The sequence below is a fragment of the Phoca vitulina genome, unplaced genomic scaffold, assembly GCF_004348235.1.
Source record: "Phoca vitulina isolate PV1807 unplaced genomic scaffold, GSC_HSeal_1.0 scaffold98, whole genome shotgun sequence".
Lineage (NCBI taxonomy): Eukaryota > Metazoa > Chordata > Mammalia > Carnivora > Phocidae > Phoca > Phoca vitulina.
The window spans coordinates 647,257-671,695 of NW_022589801.1; the positions used below are offsets into that span (position 1 = coordinate 647,257).

Genomic DNA, 24,439 nt, shown 5'->3' on the forward strand with positions numbered 1-24,439 from the left:
ACCACAAAGTTTGAAAGCTGCTTTTGATGTGAATAGCAAAATTCTGGTATATTGTGGCTTAAGAGTACCTATCTCAGTGTGCCTGGGTGGCTTAGTCAGTTAAGGAGCTGACTCCTGACTTCAGCTCAGGTCCTGATCTCAGGGTCATGAGATCGAGCCCCACATCTCAGGGTCATGAGATCGAGCCCCACATCCATGCTTAGCATGGAGCCTGCTTATGATTCTCTCTCTCTGCCCCTCCACCCCCAGTCTCTCTCTCTCTCAAAAAAAAAAAAAAAAAAGAATACCTGTTTCTCAGAGGAAGGTGTTATAATGTTAATGAACAGTGCCAAATACACTGTGCCTATCTTCAATTTAATCTTTGATTGTATGTTGTTTGATCAGCTCCCTTCTGTGTGATGGTACCATGCATAGAGTCAAATCCTTGTGATGTTTTATGTGGCTGTAGACTTTGGCAACATGTAAATAATGTGTAAAGCAAGTTTTTATGATTGAGGAATCAAATTTATTGAATTTTATTATTGAAAGTTGAAACTTGGCATGTATGAACAAAAACAATAAAATACTCTTTTCATGGGGAAAAAAAAAAAAGCCCATGTTGTTCAGAGGTCAACTGTATATTCCTTGATCTTCAGTGAAACAATATACATCAGCATAATAATGAAAAGACTGGGTGTAGGTTTAGTCCCCAGATGAGGGGTAATTGTATTGGGAGAAGAGGATGCAGGGATGTAGGAAAGGCAGAGTGAGAGAAAGCTAAACTCACGTGCATAATAAACAGCAGTAGCAATGTCTGAAAGTGATGAATGGGGAATTGGGGGAGAGAGAAACTAGGAGGCAGGAAGGAGTGAGGGATGGGGTAAGAGCTGACTTAATAGCCAGTGTCTCAAATTGAAAAATTCAAGGGATGCTATTTAGAAACATAGAGATTAATACTAGAAGAAATGACCCAAAATGAGCAGTGCCTGCCCCTTGTCTCCCACTGTTTATTCTCTCTCCCTGGCACTTATCCCAGGCCAGGCTTCTGCTCTTTTTCTATTTATTCTCCCATCAGTGCTGTGTAGGGATTCGTATCTTCCTTCTGCCCCTGTTCCTTCCTCAGCACGTCACTCTTACTGTTTTTCATTCTTTTCTAATTTGGGAGGTGATAAATGATATCTTCTTGCATTTCTTTGCTTATTAATGGGCTTGAATTTTTTTTTTTTTTACATCTTTCTCTCTCTCTTTTTTTTTGGCTCTTGAATCCAATTTGGCAAAGTGATAAATGGTATCTCACTGAGTTTCTTTGATTATTAAAGAGACTGAATTTTTTTTCACATCATTTTGTTTGTCCATTTGGCAATCAGCTATTATAAACTTTCCCTCATCTTCCTTGGGAGTATTCATCTTCTTACTAAATTATAAAAGCTCATGGTAGGGGCACCTGGCTGGCTCAGTTGGTGGAGCATGCAACTCTTGATCTCGGGGTTGTGAGTTCAAGCCCCATGTTGGATGTAGAGATTACTTTAAAAAAAAAAAATCTTAGGGGAGCCTGTGTGGCACAGTTGGTTGAGCATCCAACTCTTGGTTTTGGCTCAGGTCATGATCCCAGGGTCCTGGGTTCAGGCCCTGCGTCGGGCTCCCTGCTCAGTGGGGAATCTGGTTCTCCCTCTGCCCCTCACTCTGCTTATGCTCTCACTCTCTCTGTCTCTCTCTCAAATAAATAAAATCTTAAAAAAAAAAAAGAAGGCACAGTAAGCTTACTATTCAATTGTTTCATCAACTAAGACACATTTTTAAAACGTCCATTAATCTTCCCGCTATTGGATAAGATGTAATTTATACACTATTCAAACCTGAAGCAGTAAAACGCTTAGTGTGGACAAGACAAGAGCAAATGACCCAGCTCCATCCTCATGACGAGAGGCCTTGAGAGCAGTCAAGATGCCACAGCAAAATTGTATTGACCTTGAGATTTTTTTTTTAACCTTAAAATCAGCTGGCATAAAAGCTCATTAATTAAAAAGCTCATTTCCCTTTGTTAAAGACAGACTCATATCTGGACTTAGGCTCCCTTTAGAAAAAGGAGGCATGGGGAACCTGGGGAGCTCAGTTGGTTAAGTGTCCAACTCCTGATCTCAGCTCAGGTCATGATCTCAGGGTCGTGAGATCGAGCCCTGTGTCAGGCTCCAAGCTCAGCCGAAAGTGTGCTTAAGATTCTCTCTTTCCTTCTGCCCCTCCCCCACTGCTCTCTCTCTCTCTCTCTCTCTCTCTCTCTCTCTCAAATAAACAAATAAATCTTTAAAAAAAAAAAAAGAGGCCTACATATTTGCTTATGCATTAAGAAGGGCTTCTCCTGAATTGTCCTTGAAATGGTCTTTGATTTACCTATTCCTTTTCCCATATCACCTCACTTCTCTTATTTTCTCATTTAAATTGTGGGACTTTAGCAATGATTCACTCCAGATAACTTGCTTATTTATATAAAGAGGAAACACTACCCTTATACCTGATCATGAAATCAGAGGGACAGTGAGAATAAGAGAGAAAGAAAAAGAAAGAGGAAACGCCAAGCAGCCAAATCATTTTGTTTGTACAGGCCTAGTCACTTCAAGCCACTGGCTTCGTACTCCTTGTGACTTCCTCCTGTCCTTCCCTCCATTCCTCTCCAGAACCAAGAACCTCCCACCTTTGTGACATCACCTCTACTGCTAAGCAACAGGCCCGGGGCTCTCCTCACCCCGTGAGCCCTGGGAGAACGTTGGACCAAGGTGCTCCAAGAAGGAGGCTCCGCTGCAGAGAAAAGGAGGGAAGTAGGGGGAGGACATGCTGCGGCTTGTGGTGGAGTCAGCCACGATTAACCCGCCCCTCAGCCCCCCACCCAGACCCTGCGTGTCTGCCTACTTCCGAGGTGAGAGCCAGGCTCTGGGATGGGAGAGACGAGCCCCGAGAGGCAACATGCACTTGGTGAAAAAATAGACTCATGGGGGCCCTCCTCTGTAAAAGATGCCCTGTGTGGCAGAAAGGCGGGGTAGACGTCATCCGGTTCTTTCGAAATTGCCATTATTTCTCCTATTATGACATCTCTACCTCCCATTTTTTCCAGGGGACTGGCTACGGGAAAAAGAGAAGATTAATACTTCCCGAGCTGCTTCTGTGAACTAGGACTGTGCCACACATTGAGGTTTAAAAAAAAAAAAAAAACACCTGCTTCATAGGCTTGATGTGAGGATTTTAAAAGACAATATATGTACAGCTCTCATACAACCTCCAATAGTAACTGTTCGATCCTAATGAGTGACTTTTACAACCAACAAAGCGTTTTCGTAAACATAATGATTTTTGCTCCTCACAACAATCCCATGAGGCAAATGAGGCAAGATTTATTGTCTCCATTTTTTATAGGTAAGGAAAAATGTCCAAGAAGGTTGGCGGGGGGCGGGGGGGGGGGGGTGAGAGGATTTAGGAGGCAACACGAAAGAGATTAAGCGTGTCTACACAACACAGAGCTGGGAGCAGGAAGGGAAGAAGGGCAAGAGAAATGGACAGTCTGTCTGCTGGTGGATATGGGCAAATGAGGTTTCCGAGCACGTGCGGGGAGTGAGAAAATCGGGGTCAAGAGAAAGAAGGCACAGTTGTTTCTATAATAGGTATGAGTAAAGAATGAAGTCCTTAAGTTTTTTTCTGGTTTGTGAAACTGTGCTCACTGAACGTGACAACACCCCTCGGAGAGTGGACATTTGGGACTCTGGGCTCACAGGACAATCCATACGCGTTTATGTCCCCAGGTACAGGTTTAAAGAGGCATAGTGGACATTCAGTGTGTCTTTGCCATGAGCCAAGGAACAGCCTGATTCTGAGCCTTCTTTCCTACCATTCCACGGACGTGATCTTTCTCCTCCCAGAAATACCTCTTACAAAGATGCCTAAGTCCCAGACTCCTGGGTTTGCTCACAAATTTACCTATAAATTCTTAATAACTGAATGTTTGTTTGATATTTTTTATTCCTTTTTCACCTTTCTGAGCCCCTCTTCCCCCATATACCATCCACTACCCTGCACCCCTTCCGACTACCCAACAGGTGCATGCTTGCACACACACTGTCTCCCCCTCTTTCATACATTCTTTCCTTGGGAAGAATCTCAAAGTAATTTAGCAATTTAAAGGTTCTTTGCAGGGCTATCAGCTGTTCTTTGTTAAAGATGTTTCTGGAGGAGGGGAATTTTAGTGGATGAAGAACTTTTAACCCATTAGAGATGTTTTGGCATGTCTTAGGGTCCACTAGGCTTTGCTCTGGTAACAAATAAAACTTTAGATCTCAGTGCCTTAATACAATAAAAGTTTACCTCTTGCTCACACCAAGTCCTGCATCAAGGGGGGCAGCAATCCTGAGGGGCTCCTCCAAGCAGCGGTTTAGGGACCAGCTGCTTGCTGCTTGTGGCTGCAAAGTCATCCTGGCACCACCCTGCCCGCAGCTGGTGAGGATGGGTGTGCGGAGTGGGGAGAGGAAGAACGTCATGGGAGATTTTAGGAGCCAGTCGTGGCAGTGGTGAAAATCGCTCCCACGCTGCACTGGCCAGAACGAGTTACAAGGCACCACCTGGCTGCAAGATGGCTAGGAACTACGTTCCAAGGAAGAAAATGAAGTGAACACAGCATCTGTCACATGGCATGATGCTACTCTTACAAAAAGTGAGAAATTTTGAAACCCCCCAGCGTAAGAATCCATGCCATATCACATCTGCCAACATAGACTTGAAGTGTTCTTGGAGTCCTACCTCTCTTTACCACACTTAAACCTAGACTTTGAAATATTTCCTGCCACCAATAACTGCCCCTTGGTATCCTTGCAGATATCAAGAAGAGAACTCATGAAGCAGAAGGGAATAACCCCACATGGAATGAGGTAAAACTCATCAGGACAAACCCAAAAGAAGCAATGACAACCCTAAGAGTGAGGTCGGGTCCTGGCCATGCTCAGAATTCTAGGGAGAGGACCGGGAGCGGCATAAGCTTTCCCCAAGTCCAGGGCGTCTGGACTGGGAGTAGCCCCTGAGCTGATACGGCTGTGCGGGCCTGAGGGCCCATAGCTGTTCTTGGCCCTTCTTCTCCACTCTGAGGATGGACCATGATATGGCCATCTTGTCCAACCTGGCCATACTGATGTTCCCAGAAACCTGAAGCAGAGACAGGGTTCCCTGTGTAGGATCCATCCCTCTCCTCTTCCATCCATCCATGTCCCCCACCCCCACCCCGGGTCCCCACACCCCTTCACTCCTGACACACCGATGATATTGCAGTTACACTGCAGAGCCCAGGTAGGATGCTCAGCACCTTGGTGAAAGGTAGCTAATGCCATCCTCTTAGGAAACTAGACTTGAGGGCGCCTGGGTGGCTCAGTCGTTAAGCGTCTGCCTTTGGCTCAGGTCATGATCCCAGGGTCCTGGGATCGAGCCCCACATCGGGCTCCCTGCTCCGCGGGAAGCCTGCTTCTCCCTCTCCCACTCCCCCTGCCTGTGTTCTCTCTCTCGCTGTCTCTCTCTGTCAAATAAATAAATAAAATCTTAAAAAAAAAAAAAAGTCCGGGTTGAGGATTCATATTTAAAAAAAAAAAAAAGGAAACTAGACTTGAGAGAGGTTCCTTAGTTCAAGAGAAACACAGGGCCAGCCTGTTCCCTGCATCTTTCCCCATTTTCTAGAAGGATGGGATGGGGAGGGTGGAGGAAGGATGCTGATCTCTCTGTGCCTCCCACAGACCCTGATCTGGTACCTCTGGGACCGCCCCCTACAAAATGACTCTTTTCTGCAAATCATCCTTCGGGACATGGGCGCAGCAAAGAAGGACAGGTGAGGCAGAGAAAGGCAGGAGGCTGGCTCTCTGACCAAAGCAACAGCACTGGCTGCATCTCCTGGCTTGAATCCATAACTCAGGCTGCAAGGACCAGAACCCACTCCAGCCAGCTAATGGGACCAAAAAAAAAAAAAAAAAAAAAAAGGTGGGGGATTTATGGGAGGGTGGTGAGGCTGGGAGTGCAGAGAGACCAGAATCAGGAACCTGGGAAGCCAGGGACAGTTTTGCAGATCCTGAAGCCACAGGATCTCAAATCTCTGCTTCTCTCTGCCCAATCCTGGCTTCTTATTGTGGCCCCATTCTAGTGCCCAGCAGGGACCAACACCCACTGAGACTGAATCTATGGCCTCCCAAGTCAAAATTCCTAGGACGGAGACTCTGATTGGCCCAGCTTCCATCAGGTGTCCAGCCCCTGGTCCAATCAGCTGTTACTTGGCACTGTTTCCATTCAGGAGGAGTGTGGGAGCAGAACTTCTGGGAAGGAGCTGGGCAGGGCAGAGCCACTAACTGGGGCACCCACTGCTCATAGCCCCAAAGTCAGTTCTCAGAGACGTGAGAGCCCTACATCCTCTGGTGGGTTCTCCACATCACTGCCTCCTTCCTACAGCCTCTCTCTGTGGACAGCACAGCCTATAGGAGAGAAAACCCTCTCTAGATAAAGTCATGCCTGGGACAGAAGACACTGTGTCCCCTGACTCTGGATCTCATATGTGCTCCTTGTCTCCCCAGGTTCATTGGCCTGGCCACAATACTGCTCCAGCCCTTGGTGAAAAAACCGAGTGAGGTCCTTATCGTGAAGGACCTGAACCTGCTTAACCATCTCATGATGTCCACAGATGTGAGTTGGGCCCCAGGAAGGGTGGCTGGAAGAGTGGGGGCAGCCGGTGAAGTTGGGGGCCAGTGCCCCCACCAGAGAGCACTTCCTGCCCTAGGAGGCCCCCTCACACTGCTATCATCTCCCTGACCTCCCCATCCCGCCATCCCTCCACCCACCCACCCTTCCTCCCACCCCTACATCCATCCTTTTAGATTGATTATTTAGTCAGTTGTCCATTGGATGACAGCACCTGTGTTAGTTAGGCCTGAGATACAAAACTGAGTGAAGTCCACGTCCACTGGAGTAGGCATCCCTCCCAGTGACAAGAGGTCCAGCACAAGGGGCAGGTAGGCTAGGTCACTGAAGACAGGACAAAGTGAATGATTCCGTGTGGGAGGTCACAGAAGCCTTTGCAGAGGACATGATTAAGATAAATGGAAACAAGTGAAGACCAACCAAAGGAGAATAAGCAAAGGCTATTTATGCAGAGCTGGCTAGAGCAAGGGCATCAGCCACCATCACTTGCATTTTGGCAGAGACTCAGAGGCAGGCAGAGGAGGGGGGAAGCTGTACAGCGGAAGCAGGGAAGGCTCCCAGTGTGCCCTGATTGGAGGCTGTTGGTCAGGGGAAGCTATAAGTGAACCAACGAGGAGCCGGGCATCCTATGTGGTTGATTAGGGGTGTGTATTTGGCTTTCTCTGGCTGGTCCTAAGTGGGAAGAAGGGACAAAAATGAGGGAAGCTGTCAGTTATGAATCAAGTCCTGACAATTTGGGGCCAACTGTGATGGGGCTATTGTTTGGTTGCTAGAGGAGTACTCTGACTTCCTACAAGACTGACTTAGAGCAGGCTGGCTTCCTGGGCGGGTTACTGCAGATTTATTGGGCTGGTTTCCTGAATCAATTGCTGCAGATTGTAGGTCAGAGTTCCATTTTTACATAAGATCTGGTCACTGTCCATTTGTTTATTCAGTTTCTCAGGGGGCATGAGTTTGCCCCACGGACGGGAAAGGAAGAGAATCCCAGGCAAGGGTGTAAGGTGCATGTGTGAAGGCTGGAGGGAGAGAGAGGCAGGCAGCAGGTTTGGGGAGGGTGAGCTACCGCACTGCTGGCACATGGGGGTTGGGAGGATGTGAAGGGGCTAGTGGGAGAGCTGAGACTAGCTGAGACCAGGGGCCTTATGGTCTGTGCTGGTGAGCTGTGACTTCACTCTGATCGGTTAGGGCATTTTTAGGGGGCAATTCTGGCGATGGTCTAGAGGTAGGATGAGTAGTCAGAGCACTTGGAGGTCAGGAGGTCAATTAAGAGGTATTTGCAGGAGTCCCCACCTGAGGTCAGGAGATGTTGAGCTAGGAGAAGAGCTGTTGGCATCAGCGGTTCTGGACTGGTCCCAAGGCACCTCTCCCTCTCCTCCCCACCCTGCTGTACCCCCTTGTCACCACCACTGCCACATGCCTCCTCTATTCTCCTAATTCCCTCCACTATAACCCATTGCTCTCTCCCTACCAGTTTATAACCTCCCTCCACCCAAGACTTCACAGGTCCCATGGCATGGCGTGGCCCTGTACCATGGCCAGCATCGCTTTGCACAGGGGAACTGGGCATGAACCTGGCCAGGCTGGGCGAGGTTCCAGTGTTATGACTTGGCCAAGGATTGCAAGATCTGGCTTACAGCCCCCCTCTGCCTTTGCCTTGCAGTGCACTGTCACCCTCCAGGTGACCCTTGTGAGATACCAGGATACGTCGAAGATAGGTATGTCCTCGGGGTTTACCCCTGTTCTTCTCCAAACATAGCTGGATGGGCTCTTTGGGACCCTTGCGACCTTTGGGACCCATCCCTTGAGGCCTACAGAAGGACTGTGACCAGGTTAGGATCTAGAAGCCAGATCTCCAGACACCTGGCTGAGGTTATATATATATATATATATATATATATATATATATATATATGTGTGTGTATCCCCCAATATTTCCACTTGTCCTCTCTAGACATAAGGCCCAGCCTCCAGTGGGCTGCGGAGGGAAGCAAGGATGGCCATTTCCAAGAGCCCCCACATGTAGAGTGTGGGGCCCAGGGTTACTGAGGATAAGAGGAGGTTCCCGTGGGAATGTTCTGGGAAGGATATGTGCCTCTTTCAGGACTTCTGGGCCATGGTTTTAGTCAGAAGCTAGTCACTGGGGATGGAACAATGAAATGGGTGTAATGCCTCAAAGCCTCCTGAGCCCCAGCCTCTGAAGGCCCACCCAGATTGTGTTTCCTCAGGCGATGGCGACCTCCTGGGCCCAAGTGCAGGAGAGGTGGCCAGGCAGAAACTGATGTTCCCCAACTCCGCCATGCCCACGGCTCTGTCCTCGAAGCCTCAGCACTTTCAGGTGAGGATTCTGGGCTGATTCACCTGACACTCTCACTGTGATCCCAGGCCATCCCCGTCTCTCCATAAGGTCATGGCAGAGGGCCAGAGCTACAGGTCCTCAGAGCCTCACTGCATCCCATGCTCCTCCGGGGTCATTCTGAGCCACTTCTGCAGGAAGCTGAAGCTAGAGACAGCTCTGCTGCGGCAATAGGAGGCGCTGTTGGCTCTATGTATACCAACAGGCCCTGGCAAGTGCTAGGGAGGCAGAGCAAAAGGCCTGGAGTCCTCGGGATTGTTGGCAACACAAGGCTAGCCATGTTCATGGCAAAATGAGCTGTATGGGAAGGGCTGAGGAGAGTTCCCGCTATGACTTCTGGAACCCTCATCCCATGGCTCGCCAACTACCCTCTGATCTGTAACTTGTAACCTAAGATTTCTACTATGGTTTCACCTGCTCCCCAGCCTGCCACCTGCCCAGGAGACTGGATGTCATTCTTGACTGCCTTCTTCCTCACCCTCCCCACTGCATCCAGTCGATGGCCAAGTCCTAGCTCTTAATACCACCCAACTGCCCCCGCCTCTCCATCACCACTTCACTTCCCTGGCCTGAGGCAGCACCGTCGCTTCCCTGGACCGCCTCCTAGGCTCCTCCTGAACTCCCAGCCTCCAGCTCTCTCCTGTCCATCCTTCAGTCAAAGTGGTCTTTCAAAGATGTCATTCTTACCATGCCATGCACCTGCTTAAAAATGTCCTTTAAAAATGAGGATATCCATGACAGATGGTAGCTACACTTGTGGTGAGCATAGTAGTATAATATCTAGTTGTCAGATCACTATGTTGTGGGCCTGGAACTAATGTCACATCGTGTGTCAACTATACTTTAATTTTAAAATATAAAATAAAATAAAAAATAAATTTTTAAAAATGAGGATGCTCTAATGTCCTCAGGACAAAACCCAAACTCCTTCCAATGGCTTCCTAGGCCCTTGATAACACAAACCTATCTCTGCAAGCCACTCTGTCTCCTGCCCCCGCCCTTCCCCACCCTGCTCTAGCATCCTGGACACCTTGCAGTCCCCATTCTCAAGCCTCTTTCTCTAGCTGCCAGGCCTTTGCACATGCTGTTCCTCCTTTGGAGTACCTTCCTTTCCTCTCCCTCTGGGCCCCATCCCTTTTCATCAGGCTGGTTTGCCCAGGATAGAGGGTCATCGTGCCCAAATCACTACTCCTCCTCTGTCCTAGAGGTTAGGGCAAAATCCTGACGTGCGACCTGTTTGCCTGGTTTGGCCCACTCTTGTCTCTGAGGGTCCGGTAGCTGCATGCGTATCAATCCCTAAAGGGTCACTGGACTTGCTGGAGACATAGGAGGCCTCATGGAGAAAGGCCGAGCCACAGCCTGGGCTGGGAGAGCCGGATGTTATTTACTACCCGCAGTCAGATGACAAGCTCCCACACCAGTGCCCTCCTAGCCATGGCCATCTTCATTCTTTCTCCCCCCCGGGCCTCAGCCGGCCGGGGTCTCTCCTCGGCTCTGCATTGCTCTTCCCTCCCGCCTTCTAGTTCTAGGCTCAGATGTCATAGACCCTTTACTGAAGCCCCATTAAAGTGTAGAAAGGGGAAGAATAAATCACAAATCAGAGAGCAAATCACAGATCAGAGATTCAATGGCATGGAACTTTAAAATTCTCAGTTCTCTAAAAAGATTGTAGATAAAAGTAAAAACAAAACAAAACAAAAAAAAACTGGGAAAGATTAGATTTCATTTCTGTATTCTGTAACAAGCCCATTGCAATTGAGAAACACCTAGTCTACACAAGATGAAAAGTACAAAGCAGTGGAGGGGACAGTTCCCAGAAGAGGAAACAGGAGGAGCCATGGCCTTTCTTGGACTTGCCTTCAGGCAGTCCAGCTCCCTGTGGTTCTCCTCCCATCCCCAGTAGATGCCTCTTGTCAGAACACTTTGTTCTTTTAGAGAAGAGTCCCTGTTGGAGAAGGGGGCCCAGGCCACAGCCTCAAGTGCTCCTGTGTTCCCTGCCCCCCCCCCGCCCCTAGGTCCGAGTGAAGGTGTTTGAAGCCCGACAGCTCATGGGCAACAACATCAAGCCGATGGTGAAGGTGGTCATCGGAGGCCACCAGCACAACACACGGATCAAGATGGGAAACAACCCTTTCTTCAATGAGGTGGGCTGCACGTGCCCTTCAGAACTGAACGGGGCAGTTGGGCCAAGGGGGCCAGCCAGGAGCTAGCTGGGGGCTGGGCATTACCTGCAGGCATCAGGCAAGCTTGCTTCTTCCACAAACATTGGCTGAGCGCCTACAGAGGGCCAAGCACTGCTTGGCACTGGGAATACAGACAAAATCATTTGAAACCTCCCATTGGAGGAACCAATAGTCTGTGGGGGGCGGATTGGCCTGTGAACACATAGACAATGACAATGGTGCAAAACTGGGGTTAACAGAGATCTGGAGGTGCTGTTAATGCAGCTGTGAAATGCAGACCCAGACCATTACATCTTGTCACTGCTGAAGCCCTAAGCTATAGCATTGTGTCTGATCACAGTTGGAAGTCGATAAATACTCACTGAATTAATTGGTAAAGAGGCCAATAAATAAAAAGATAAAAGCACAGTGAGAGTACGGAGGAATGAGGGGACTCAGGAAGGGCTCCCGAAACCTTGAAGGAAGAGTCTACCAGGGAAAGAGAGACATCGTGGAGAAAGAAAATTCAGAAAAAAGCTATAGTGTCTTTGGAAGCCTAGAAACAAGAAGTGGCAGGACTTGGCAGAACTGTAGATATGGCTGTGGCTGGAGGGAAGGCTGCAAAATGCGCTGGGACCCTGTCACAGATGGCACTGGGGAGCCATGGAGGGAGTTAAGCAGGAGAGTGATGGGGCCGGGTTTGCATTTAGGAAAGAGGGTTCTGGCTGCAGCAGGGGCTGGGATGCAGTGGACTGACAGGGCACTCTAGGAGGCAGAGGCTCGGGACTCCATCCCAGGGCAGCTAGCTGGGCCTTGAGCCACTCTTGACAGATGCTTCTGGGAACCCTTGCCCCTGCCCTTTACCCTGGCAGAACACCCTCCAGGAGCCGGGCAAGCCTCTGCTTCTGGAGGAGGAGCATGAGCATGAAATGGGCAAGAGCTGGGGAAGAAGCATGCTATTCTGAGCCTTCAGGCTTACTGAGTCCCTGGGTGAAGTGGTGGAAGGAATATCATCCAACCCCTACCCCCATTCTCTCTGCTTCAGATCTTCTTCCAGAATTTTTATGAGGTGCCTGCTAAGTTATTTGATGAGACCATCTTAATTCAGGTGAGGAGCCAAACAAGATGGGCCCACTTTCTTGTCCCACCTCAATTCTGGGAAAGACTTCAGCCCCTCACCCCTCCCTTATAGCCAGTCACTTCAGATGGTCCTTCTGACCCCAAGGCATATCCTCCACTGCCTTTATCACACTCTGGCAACCCAGACTCCCCATTCATTCATTTAACAAATCTTATGGAATGCCAACTGTTAGGCCCTGAGCTGGGCCCTGGTGAAGAAAAGAGCCCCTTCTCATGTGCCAGGATTCTCATGCCACCAAAGGACCCCTCGCATGTGCCCTCAACATGAGACATTCCATTCCCCAACCAGAGGGAGCCCGGTAACAGCAATGAACATGTTTATCTGGTACCTCCTATGTGCCCAGCACAGGGCTAAGGAGAACAAGGAGGCCTCCCCCTTGAAGAGTGTACATGTTCTTGGGAACACAGGCACATGGGAAACGATCAGGACAGCATGCCAAGGAGAAAGTTGAGTGCAACACTTTGCTTTGGGCTGACCTTTGGGTTCATCAAATGAATTGAGCCCTCTGATCAACCTCCTCATCAGTAAAATGGAACTAAAATTCTGAACCTCACAGGGTACCTCTGAGAATTAAATGAGAAAACTTATGTGGTATTGTGGGCCACTAGGAAGTATTGAGTAGATCCTGGAGAATCCCTAATGTGCCCTTACAGTTCCTCCCATGGGGGTGGGAGAAATGGGGGATGTGAATAACTGAGATCTTTCTGCAGGTGATGAATTCCACACTGTTGAGATTCAACTCAGAGATCGGGAGATTCCAAGTGAGCCCTGGATGAAGGAGGAGGTTTGGTGAAACAGAGACCTACCATGGGCTCCATGCCCGAGTTTAGGGGCAAAAACTTGAATTTTCATGCAGAAATATCCAGATTTGGATCCACCTACCAACTGGGTTGACTTAAACAAGTTATTCAGAACCTCTACTTCCTCATCTGTACAATGGGAATAATGATATACTCAAACCAGAGTCATTGTAGGGATGAAAGTGTGTACCACTTAATGTGCCATGTTGAATTCCCCAAACTTATAATACTATGGACACACTTCGAATCTCTGCCTCCGGGAAATGGAAGCAGAAGATCCAAAAAGGCAGAGAAACAGAGAGAAAACTGCTGCCTATGAGAATAGAATAAAAAGGTTTGCTTTGGAAAGACACAGGCTGAGAGATGAGGAAAGTTGACACAGTCATGAGGGCTAAAAAAGATTCTCCAAATCCAGGAAGATTGGGAAAAGGTAGGGTTGCCAGATTAAATACAGAATGCTCTATTACATTTGAAGCTTAAACAACAGATACTTTTTAAATATAAGGATGCCTCAAATATCGCATGGCTCCTCACGAAATATTGCAGGGGACATATGTATACTATAAATGAAGTCCTCATTTATCTGCAATTCTTTTTTTTTTTAATTTATTTATTGAGAGAGATAATGACAGAGAGAGAGCATGAGAAGGGGGAGAGTCAGAGGGAGAAGCAGACTCCCCGATGAGCAGGGAGCCTGATGCGGGACTCGATCCCGGAACTCCAGGATCATGACCTGAGCCGAAGGCAGTCGCTCAAACAACTGAGCCACCCAGGCGCCCTATCTGCAATTCTAACTTAAGTGGGCATCTGTATTTTTATTTGCCAAATCTGGCAACCCCTGGAAAAAGGCTTCCACCTTGGGAAAGGCACATTTAGGACAAATCAAAGTAAGGTTTCTTTCTCACAACTTGTAATACGCACATGAAGAGTCATGACCTGTCCCTTAAAGAAGCAGCATAGGCAGGGCACCTGGGTGGCTCAGTGGGTTAAGCATCTGCCTTCAGCTCAGGTCATGATCTCAGAGTCCTGGGATCGAGCCCCACATGGGGCTCTCTGCTCAGCGGGGAGTCTGATTCTCCCTCTCCCTCTGTGCACTCTCTCTCTCAAATAATAAAAGATTTTTTTTAAAAGCAGCATAGGCTTAGAGATTGAGAGATTCCTGAGAGGTTAAGTGGCAGGAGGTAAAAAATGTTGTACTTTCGACAAAGACCACTGCACAATTTTCAGACAGTGACCAGTGATATGAACTGTTAAATAAGTTATAGACATGAAGGATGCCTGGGTGGCTCAGTCTGTTGAGCGCCAGACTGTTGATTTCAGCTCGGGTCATGATCTCAGGGTTGTGAGATCAAGCTCCACGTGGGGCTCCGAGCTCAGCAGGGAGATTCTTGCTTGAGATTCTCTCCCTCTCCTTCTGCTCCCCTGCATTCTCTCTCTCTCTCAAATATATAAATAAAATCTTTAAAAAGAACTTCTTTGCAAAATTTCAAAGATACACAAAAGCAGAGAGAATAGTATCCTGAGTTCCCACATCCCAATCACTCAACTTCACTAATTCATTGCCAGTGATGTTTTGTCTACACCTGGCCCACTTCCCCTACCCACTAGGTTATTTTGAATCCAATCTCAGACACCATATCATTTTATTTTTAAATACTTCAGTATGTATTTCTAAAACATAAAGATTTTATTAAGTATACCAAATGTAATTATCACATTTTAAAACCTTTATAATTCCTAGATAACATCGAAAACTAGCCAGTGTTCAAATTCCCCTAATTATCTTATGAATTCCTTTCACAGTTTGTTCAAGTTAGGATGCAGACCAGGTGCATACATTGCAGCTAGTTAAAATGTATTTTTAGGGCACCTGGGTGGCTCAGTCGGTTAAGTGACTGCCTTCGGCTCAGGTCATGATCCCAGGGTCCTGGGATCAAGTCCCACATCGGGCTCCCTGCTCTGCAGGGAGCCTGCTTCTCCCTCTCCCACTCCCCCTGCTTGTGTTCCCTCTCTCGCTGTGTCTCTCTCTGTCAAATAAATAAATAAAATCTTTAAAAAAAATAAAAATAAAAAATAAAATAAAATGTATTTTTAGGTCTTCGATTCTGTGGGTCCTGCCCATTTCCACCCCCCCACCCCCCCACCCCCACCTTGTAATTTGTTAAAGAAACTGGATAGTTGGTCCTCTAGAGTTTTCCTCCAGTCTGGATTTTGCTGCCTGCATCTCTGAAGGTTCATTTCACATGTCCCCCTGCCCAGAGGCTTGCCAGATTTGGGTCCATTACTTGGCAAAATGACTTCAGCGGGAGCCACAGAATGTCTGTTGGTCTCTTTTTATGTTGTTAACAGCCACTGATGATCACTGCCTGGATCTGTTGCTTCATTAGGGGTGCCTGGATTTGGTTTGGTTTGGTTTTCTTCCAACTTTATTGAGGTACAATTGACATACAGTGAATTACACATATTTTAAGATGTATAATTTTTGTATTCCTGTGAAACCATCATCACAGTCAAGATAATGAACATATCTGTCACATCTATCATCCCCCAAAATTTCCTTGTGTGCCTTTTTATTCTTCCCTCTCAGCCCCATCCCACCCCCTCCCATCCCCAGGAAACCTTTGGTCTGCTTTCTATAACTATAGCTTGGTTTGCATTTTCTAGAATTTTATATAAATGGAATAATGCAGCATATACCCTTTTTGGTTTGGCTTCTTTCATTCCGCATAATTGAGATTCATCCATGTCACTGCATGTGTCAATAATTCATTCCTTTTCATCGCCAAGTAGTATTCCATTTATAGATTTATCACAATTTGTTTAGCCACTCATCTGTTGATGGACATGAGATTATTTTCAGTCTTTGGCTGTTACAGTAAAGCTGCTTTGCTGTACAAATCTTACTGTACAAATCTTAATTTCTCTTGGGTAAATATGTAGAAGTGGATTGAGTAGCTCATATGGTAAGTGTATGTTTAATTTTTAGAGAAAATTCCTAACCGTTTTTGTCCCAACAATTCCAAACAGGCCTTACCATTTTATATTCCCACCAGCAGTGTATGCTCGAGTGCCAGTTGCCCCCCATTCTCATCAACCCCTCCTGTAGTCCATCTTTTTTACTTTAGCCATTCTAATTATATGTAGAGCTACCTCGCTGTGATTTTAATTTACACTTCCCTGATGACTAATGATGTTGAGCATTTTTCATGTGCTTATTTGTCATCTATATATTTTCTTTAAGTGTCTGTTCAAATCTTTTGCTCATTTGGGGCGCCTGGGTGGCTCAGTCCGTTAAGCATCTGACTCTTTTGACTCAGGTCATGATCTCATGGGTGTGGGATCGAGTGCCGCATCCAGCTCCTTGCTCAGCCGGGAGTCTGCTTGATAGATTCTCTCCCTCTGCCCTTCCCCCTACTCTCTCTCTCTCTCAAAATTAAATAAACAAATCTTCAGATCTTTTACTCATTTTCACTGGGTCGTTTTCTTACTACTCAGTTTTGAGATTTTCTTATATATTCAGGATACAAGTCCTTTTATCAGATATATGACTTGGAAATATTTTCTCCCAGTATATGATTGGTCTTTCAATTTTCTTGAGTGTCTTTCAAAGAACAGAAGTTTTACATTTCACTGGAGTCCACTTCATCAAACTGTTCTTTTATAGATTGTGCTTTTGTTGTTGTAGCTAAGAAATCTTGGCCTACCTAACCCAAAGGGGTGACTGAGTTTTAAAGTAGGCCTAACATGCAGAATTTGGGGACTGGTCTATGGAACCTTCAGATGTGGGATACAAGGGTGACCTGAATATACCACAGTGCCTTGCCCCATGCCACCTTCAGTCCTGTACCACATCCCTCAGGCCTCAGGCAGAAACCTTCTCCCAAGGGAAAGGGAAAGCCCATAGTCTCTTTGCCTCTCCCTTGACCAGCCTCTTCCCCAGGATGGGAGACACCCTTCCCAACCCAAGGAAGAGTCAACGCTGTGTTGGCCAGGTAGTGCTGTGTGGTGGCTGAGAATCCTTCCAATCCAGACCTCCTCACTTACTAGTTGTAAGTCTTTAGGCCCTTCTCTCACAGAGTATCCTCCTCTGCAGAGTGGAGGTGATAACGGACCACGTGTAGGCTGTTGTAAAGAGTAAAGGAGTTAGAGCAGGGCAAATTCTCAAGCATTGGTGGCTAATACTGTCAGTACAGTACTATTGTTTGTTGATATTGCACATCTTGGCCAGAGGCCCTAACTAATCCTTACTCTACTCTTGTCTTTTCAGACAGATATTGGGTTTATCTACCATTCTCCAGGTAGGTATCAGTTGTTGCAAATGCGTGTGCCTTCTGAGAAAAAGCAGGCCAGTTGTCCAAATATTTCAAAGTCCCTGTATGTTCAGCACACGAGGGAAGACTATTAGAGGGTATGAATTGTTTTCTGTATTTGATAATATTTATAATGATAACATCTTTCTCTTCAAAACTCAAGGCATCCCTTTGGGTCAAATGCTAAACTTGTATTACAGCCTTGGTTTGAATTTCTATTTTTTGAGGCCAGTATTCGGAAACTAGCATTTGAGTAGAGGTCTGGCCATAACATCCATAGCAGGTTAAGGTTGGAGCTTAGGGTTAGGGAAAATGCTTGCCTCTCTCAGACCAGGAGAGTAACAACAACTGTGAGTTCCCAGGATGGGGAAGAGGGTTCTCTCTTTCCTAAAGGCAATGGCTGATGCCTGCTGAGTGTACTAGCTTTGCTTACTGGGAGGAGTGACTCCCATTTTCCTCTGCTACTGTATGGGAACCAGAATATATGAGACCCATTTCCACAACCCTCTCCCACAGAAACAAAGACTGGTTTCAGGGAAGAAGGATGGAGACTGGAGGCCGGTCTCCCATGGGCCCTCTGCCCCTTCAGGTCACACACTCATGAGGAAATGGTTAGGCCTCTGCCAGCCGAATGAACCCAGCAGTGGTGTGAGAGGCTACCTGAAAGTCACCATCTGTGTCCTCGGTGTGGGAGACCAGGCTCTGGTGAGGCTGCCCCCAACACCCCAACAACATTTCTTACTGTGGCTACTTTCATAGGGTACCCCTGGCCCTCAGAGTGGCCACTGATCTTCACATGCTTTTATTTGCCTGCTGTGTCACTTGAGGGTTGTCCATCCCTCCCCACTACCAAGTGGAAGGCCGGGAAGCCAAATCTGGTGGCCATGGCCATGACCATCCTATGACTCTACCCTGTCGGGTCTCTGGTCTCTGCAGGTAGATCAAAAGCTGCCCTATGGGGCTGATGACACCACTACTCAGATCTTCAAGTCAACGGTGGTCCCAATCAACATCGCCTACTTACAGTTCTTCATCTACTGCGCAGAGGACCTTCATCTCAGTTAGAGTCAGGATGGTGGGGGGGGGGAGTGACCCTGAGATTCCCTACACAGTGGCACCCTGGATTCTCATGGGGCTTCCCTGTTCCATTTTGATGTGAACCTAAGATTCAGGGTGTGGGAGCGAGAGGACGAGACTGAAATCCACTAAGATTTGTTTCATGAAGACCCCGTAGATACTCTTTAAAATGGGTCACATGCCCCTGACCTGTCTTTGATGTCTGGATGCAGACTCCCGGTTCCCTATGCCAGCTCCCACTCTCGCTGCAATTATGGGCCATGACACATAGAGATAGAGTGGAGATGGGGGAGGTCTGCCAGGGTGTGGGGGGTACCACACCAGATGATGGCAGAGGGGTGTGACAGTCGTTCTGTCACCTCACCTCTACATGTCCTCCCCTTAAAAAAAAAAATGCTGCTGTCTCAGAAATCTTGTAACTTCTTGTTCACAGAGAAACAGCACTTAGTGAATCCTATGTTGGAGGTGGAGCTAATTGGGGAAAAGGTAAGTGTAGAAAGGGTCTGAGGGTTTGAGAAATTGTCACCTAGATAGTGTGTGGGGAAGGCTGGAGTTGGTGGGCAGGGCCCCCGGATCCGGATGTCAGTTCCCCCATCAGTGGGCCGTGGCCCCACTGGACCAGGAAGTCTGTGAAGGTGGAGGCCGTGGCCAGTCACCCTGTCTCCCAGAGCCACGCACAGAGCCCTGCATGGAGAGCAGGTGCCCACTGAAAGCCTAATGTACATGAAGGGCACGAATAGTGAATGAAACAACATGCCCTCAAACAAACAATGCTGAAACACTGTCTTCTTCGGGCCTGAGATTCTTCATCTAGAAATTGAAGGCTCTGAGCAAGAGAGTTGCTGACATTCCATGATCCTCCATAAATAGAGAGTAGCATTTTCCAAAGTGTGCTGATGGACGTTCCATGCAAAAAAAAAGGATCCTATGTTCAAATTTGGGGAATGCTGGGTTAAAGTTAAGTAGATTTGTCTCAGAATTCATAAACCATTGTTTCCACCATATTCTACCTATTAGAAGCATCATTAAATCCAATCCACACATAAAGGGAGGGAGATTAGTGTCTACCTTTCAAAGGAAGCTGTACCAAAGGATTTGTGGACATATTTTAAAACCACCACACTGAAGGTGGTTTGGGTGCTCCAGGTCTAGGTGAGATGCTCTTGGGTGGTAGGTGGCACACAATTTTCAAAAATTTTAATATCTCTGTGGTTTTCTAGTATGTATTAAAAAGTTCAACCAGTCCAACCAACCCTCGATTTCACTGACACGATTGCTTAGAATAGAGCCAGGTTTAAAAATGAAGTCAAGTGATGCTTTGGAAAGGGGTATGCCATTGTGTACTGCCGTAGTCGACATGGTTTTTGCTCACTTTTCTGTTGGGATCGTAGAGTTTATCCAACAAAATCTATGTACATGCACTCATATACTAAAGTTAATAACCCTAAGACTATTTAAGAACAAAGTCAATTGAAAGATGATTTAAAAACAAATAGTAGGGAATCTGGATCTGGGCAGATATACAAAGGACTGAAGTTGTAGCTGAGGAGAAGTTGTCAAAATGTCTTTAGACCATTCCCATGGTCAGCCCTGTGCCAGAGACAGCGTCCATCTGTGGGCTGGGCTGAAAGGGCTGGAAGGTGAGGTCAGTGGAGGGAGCAGGGCGCAGGCTGGCACCGACACTGCTCTGGGATGTTCCTAGCTCAAGACAAATGTGCTGACCCAGACTGAGAACCCGATATGGAACCAGATCCTGACCTTCCAGATTCAGGTATTGCTGTTCCATCCTTTTTTTTTTTTTTTGAGAGAGAGAGAGAGCGCAGGGAGAGGGGCAGAGAGAGAGGGAGGGTGGGAGGGAATCCTAGGCAGGCTCCACACTCAGTGTGGAGCCTGGAGCCTGATGCAGGGCTTGATCTCACAACCCTGAGATCATGACTTGAGCTGAAATCAAGAGTCGGGATGCTTAACTGACTGAGCCACCCAGGCACCCCATGCTATTCCATCTTGACCACCCTCCTCCCCCTGCCCCACAAACGGAAGGCAAGTTTGAGTGTCTAGGGGTGTGGATGGAAGGTAGGGGCCAAGAAGCATTGGGTGGGGACAGTGGGGGGCAGCGGGGAGTGGGGGTGAGATCTGCCTGATAGGGAACATAAGGAAGCCCAGGACAGATTTCGGAAAACTTATTTGTCCAGTATTAAGAAATAAGCGGGCCATACAACTGAACTTTCCCAAAAACTTAAACATGCCCTTTCACCTACATTACAAAACAAAACCAAAAAATCATTTAAATCTAAATTGTATTATGCATTTTCTTATCTTCTAGGCGAAGTGCCCTGAAGATAATTATAGCTCTTTGTTAATGGCCTAGAGGTATTGTGGGAACATAGTATATGGGGTACATGGAGTAGGGACTATTTGTTCCTACACTAAATGGCTCCAAGATGCTTTTCTTTGTGGGATTCTGTAGTCTGATTTTTAGAGCTTTTCAGTCCTTCTCAGTCACCTATCATGAGTGTGGATGCCAGTCCTCTTAAAGCCCTGAGAGAGCCTTGATTGCCTTTTGACTCCATGCCAGGCTTCTAAGAACTGTGTGTAGAAAAAGAGTACGAAATTCTGAGATAGCTTGAGCACTGTCATTAAGTATGAGTGCATAGAACTTTGTGTGGCTTCTATTTGGCTACCCAGAGGGTGTTTTGCTTTCCTTATACCTTAAATTTGTATGACGTAAAATCAGCTCGTGAACTCCCCTCTACTCTCCTGGGACCCTCTTCCTTGCTAGAAGCTTCCCTAGTCTGCCTCCTGGTGAGGCATCATCTTTAACCCATTCTTCATAATCCCTACCTTCCTGAGTAATTTTATAGACTCTTAAAGTACAAAGAGATTTTATTTTTTAAATTATTTTTTTAAAGATTTTATTTATTTATTTGACACAGAGAGAGTGAGAGCACAACCCGGGAGACAGAGGGAGAGGGAGAAGCAGGCTCCCTGCTGAGCAGGGAGCCCGATGCGGGGCTCGATCCCAGGACCCTGGGATTATGACCCGAGCCGAAGGCAGATGCTCAACTAACTGAGCCACCCAGGTGCCCTAGGAAGAGATTTTAAAGGGAGCCTAGTTTATCCTCCGTCTTTGATCCCTCCCACCTGTCTCTGGCTGTGATGAGGCTCATGGCCAGGATCCTCAGATGCTCTGTGGATGCTCAGAGCCTCGAAAGTCCTCCCTAATGTTCAGCTGCATTTAGGCTCAGAAACCAGTGGCACAGGCTGGGCCCTCCTTCATCCCTGAAAGAGGCCTTCCAACATTTAAAGATGTCCAAACAGCCCTTGGGCCCTCACCCATTTCCCACATAACACAGTCTCCTAGGCTGGAGCCATTTGGATGCAAGCCTGATTGTCACTAGCCCTGTGGAAATGCAGCAGGCAGACGTGACCCTCACTCTGAATAGCAGGGTGACTACAGAGACAGTAGCATCTGAGGCCAGCCAGTCAGGGCCCCAACAAGGCAGGCTGCAGGGGAAGCTCTGCTGAAAATGGGTGTATGCCAGCTTACAATCCAAGGGCCCCAGGACAGGAGGGCAGTCAAGACAAGGAACTGGGAAAGGGGAAGAGAATTCTCAACAGGGTGGATGAAAAGATGGTTCAGCCATGAATGTGAATGTGGAGGATTTGTAATATTGGAAGACCTGGATGCCTTCCGGTGCCCATCTCCCCACTTCTAGGGGGCCTTTCCTCATTTCTTCTTAACCACTTGCTCAACTGGAAAACCCTTTCCCTACTCTGCCCTGGCCCCCAGCTCCTCAGCAAGGGGAGAATGGACGAGTAGAATGGAGAATGGGAGGGACTCTCAGCCATGCCTCAGGAAGTGCTGTGAGGAGAAGGGGCCCCAACTGAGAGGATTTGCATCCCACTCAGGCCTCAACCCCAGCAGCTCTGTTTTACATACGGATTGGTTTTTGTTTTCATAATTGAGGGGACCCTGTGGCAGAGTGGAGATAACAATCAGAAGCTTGGGTTCCAGTCGTGACTGCACCCCTGACTGTGGGACCCTGAACAAGTCCCTTTACCTCTCTGGGCCTCATTCCCCATCTGTAAATAGGGACAATCACACCCCTCCCTGGGTTGCGGCAGAGTCGTTAGGAACTCTAAAGAGAGCTTTTAAAGAGAACTTGAGGAACTCAGTTTCTCTGTGCCTCAGTTTTCCTGTCTAGAAATTGGAATAACAGCACCTGGCTTATGGGGTTGTTGGGAGGAGTCACTCAGATGACCCATGTAGATCATTCAGCACAGCCAGGGGACAACAGAAACCCTTCCCACAACAGCAGCTACTATTATTTACTCTGGAGGGGATAGATGTCCTACTGTTTAAAAGTTAACCTCTGGGGTGCCTGGATGGCTCAGGCGGTTAGGTGTTTGCCTTTGGCTTGGGTCATGATCCTGGGGTCCTGGGATCGAGTCCCGCGTCTGGTTCCTCCTTGCCCAGTGGGAGACCTGCTTCTCCCTCTGCCTGCTGCTCCCTCTGCTTGTGCTCTGTCTCTGACAAATAAATAAATCTAAAAATAAATAAATAAAATAAAAATAAAAGTTAACCGCTAACCGTGAAGAAGACATTTTAAGCCACAACCTCTGTGTAAGACGGTTGGTGACAGTGAAGGGTTGTATGAGGACTGCAATCATTGAGCCCATGGTCAGGGTGGACTCAGGTCTCGGTCCTGAAGCTCATGCAATTAGGGGTCCATTTTAAGAATAAGAATACAAAGTAACAAGGGGACACAGTTGTAAGACTCTCCCAGGGCTTTGCAAGGGACCCATGCAAGTGGGGAGGCCCACAGCCACAGGTCTATACGCTCCCATGGTAAATCTATCTTGGCTGTGGTGACAATGGCTTACTGGTGACTGAGCCAGGCCTTGGACCCGGACCCAGCACTTCCCAGCTGCACTCAGTCTCTGTGAGAACCAGACCTTCCGGGCATGCACTCACCGTGGCTCTTGCTTTCCCCTTGCAGCTGCCCTGCCTCTCCAGCTACATCAAGTTCAGAGTCTTGGACTGGTGAGCCAGGGGTGGAGGCTGAAAAACAAGCAGCGGAGGAGATAATCAGAGCTGGGCCAGCGGCTCAGCCTGCAGAATGTGTTTCTTTCCAGCCCCAAGAACAGTTGCGGGGATGAGATTGGGACCGTCAGCCTGTTTCTCAACCAGATCTCATCCACCGGAGCAGAAATAGAAGGCAAGCCTTCCCCCCTAGCCCCTGCCTTCTGCCCCTCTACCACCTGGCCCCGCCCCCTCACCCTCTTTTCTTGCAGGAACGTACTCTGGCTTCCTACCCTGTTTTGGCCCCAGCTTCCTGACTCTTCGTGGGGGTAAAAAGGCCCCTTTCAGGATCCAGGAAGAAGGCACTGTAAGCTTCTCATGACAGCTCTAGGGAACAGTGGAGGTAATACCAACCGTATGAAAGGCCCTGGGGCCTGGGAAGTGCCGGGGGAGGGCCCGACCCTGGTGTCTGTCCACCACGCTGGTAGAGGACATGTAACCTGTGTGTAAACGGTTATGTGTATATGGGACGTGTATTGTGGCATGAGAAAGAAACGGAGAGCTCTGGGCGTTCACTGAGGAAGGAGCACTGAGATGAAACGTCGGGTAAGATTTCCAGCAGGTGGAAAGGACATGGAGACAGAAAACAGCATAGGTAAATGTAGAAAGCACTGGGCGGTTAAAGACTGATTGATAAAGGCCAGGAAGCCAACTCCAATTGGCTTAAAAGATGGGAACTGGGCTGGGAAAAACTCTGAGTGAGGACTGATTTGCAGGCACCGGGACCTCCATGCCATCAAGAGTCTCTCTCATTTACTCCATCTCTCAGCTCTGCTGCTCTTCAGCCTGGTCTGCTTTCTTTCCTACGGCAGTCAGGCCTCCCTGCGAA

The 24,439-nt window shown here is 47.8% G+C and overlaps 1 protein-coding gene across 1 annotated transcript in view; it reads left to right on the forward strand.

Moving 5' to 3' along the window:
* Window positions 1-2,805: 2,805 nt before the first annotated feature.
* The window catches only part of FER1L5 (fer-1 like family member 5), a 57,026-nt gene continuing 35,392 nt past the window's right edge, over window positions 2,806-24,439 (forward strand). The window contains exons 1-17 of the mRNA XM_032397361.1: window positions 2,806-2,890; window positions 4,834-4,886; window positions 5,736-5,827; window positions 6,561-6,669; window positions 8,345-8,399; window positions 8,910-9,019; window positions 11,053-11,181; window positions 12,245-12,307; window positions 13,051-13,101; window positions 17,408-17,438; window positions 18,040-18,155; window positions 18,387-18,510; window positions 18,961-19,013; window positions 20,230-20,298; window positions 23,528-23,571; window positions 23,664-23,746; window positions 23,823-23,917. Coding sequence (XP_032253252.1) covers window positions 2,806-2,890; window positions 4,834-4,886; window positions 5,736-5,827; window positions 6,561-6,669; window positions 8,345-8,399; window positions 8,910-9,019; window positions 11,053-11,181; window positions 12,245-12,307; window positions 13,051-13,101; window positions 17,408-17,438; window positions 18,040-18,155; window positions 18,387-18,510; window positions 18,961-19,013; window positions 20,230-20,298; window positions 23,528-23,571; window positions 23,664-23,746; window positions 23,823-23,917 — 1,362 coding nt within the window. The remainder of the gene's footprint in view (window positions 2,891-4,833; window positions 4,887-5,735; window positions 5,828-6,560; window positions 6,670-8,344; window positions 8,400-8,909; window positions 9,020-11,052; window positions 11,182-12,244; window positions 12,308-13,050; window positions 13,102-17,407; window positions 17,439-18,039; window positions 18,156-18,386; window positions 18,511-18,960; window positions 19,014-20,229; window positions 20,299-23,527; window positions 23,572-23,663; window positions 23,747-23,822; window positions 23,918-24,439) is intronic.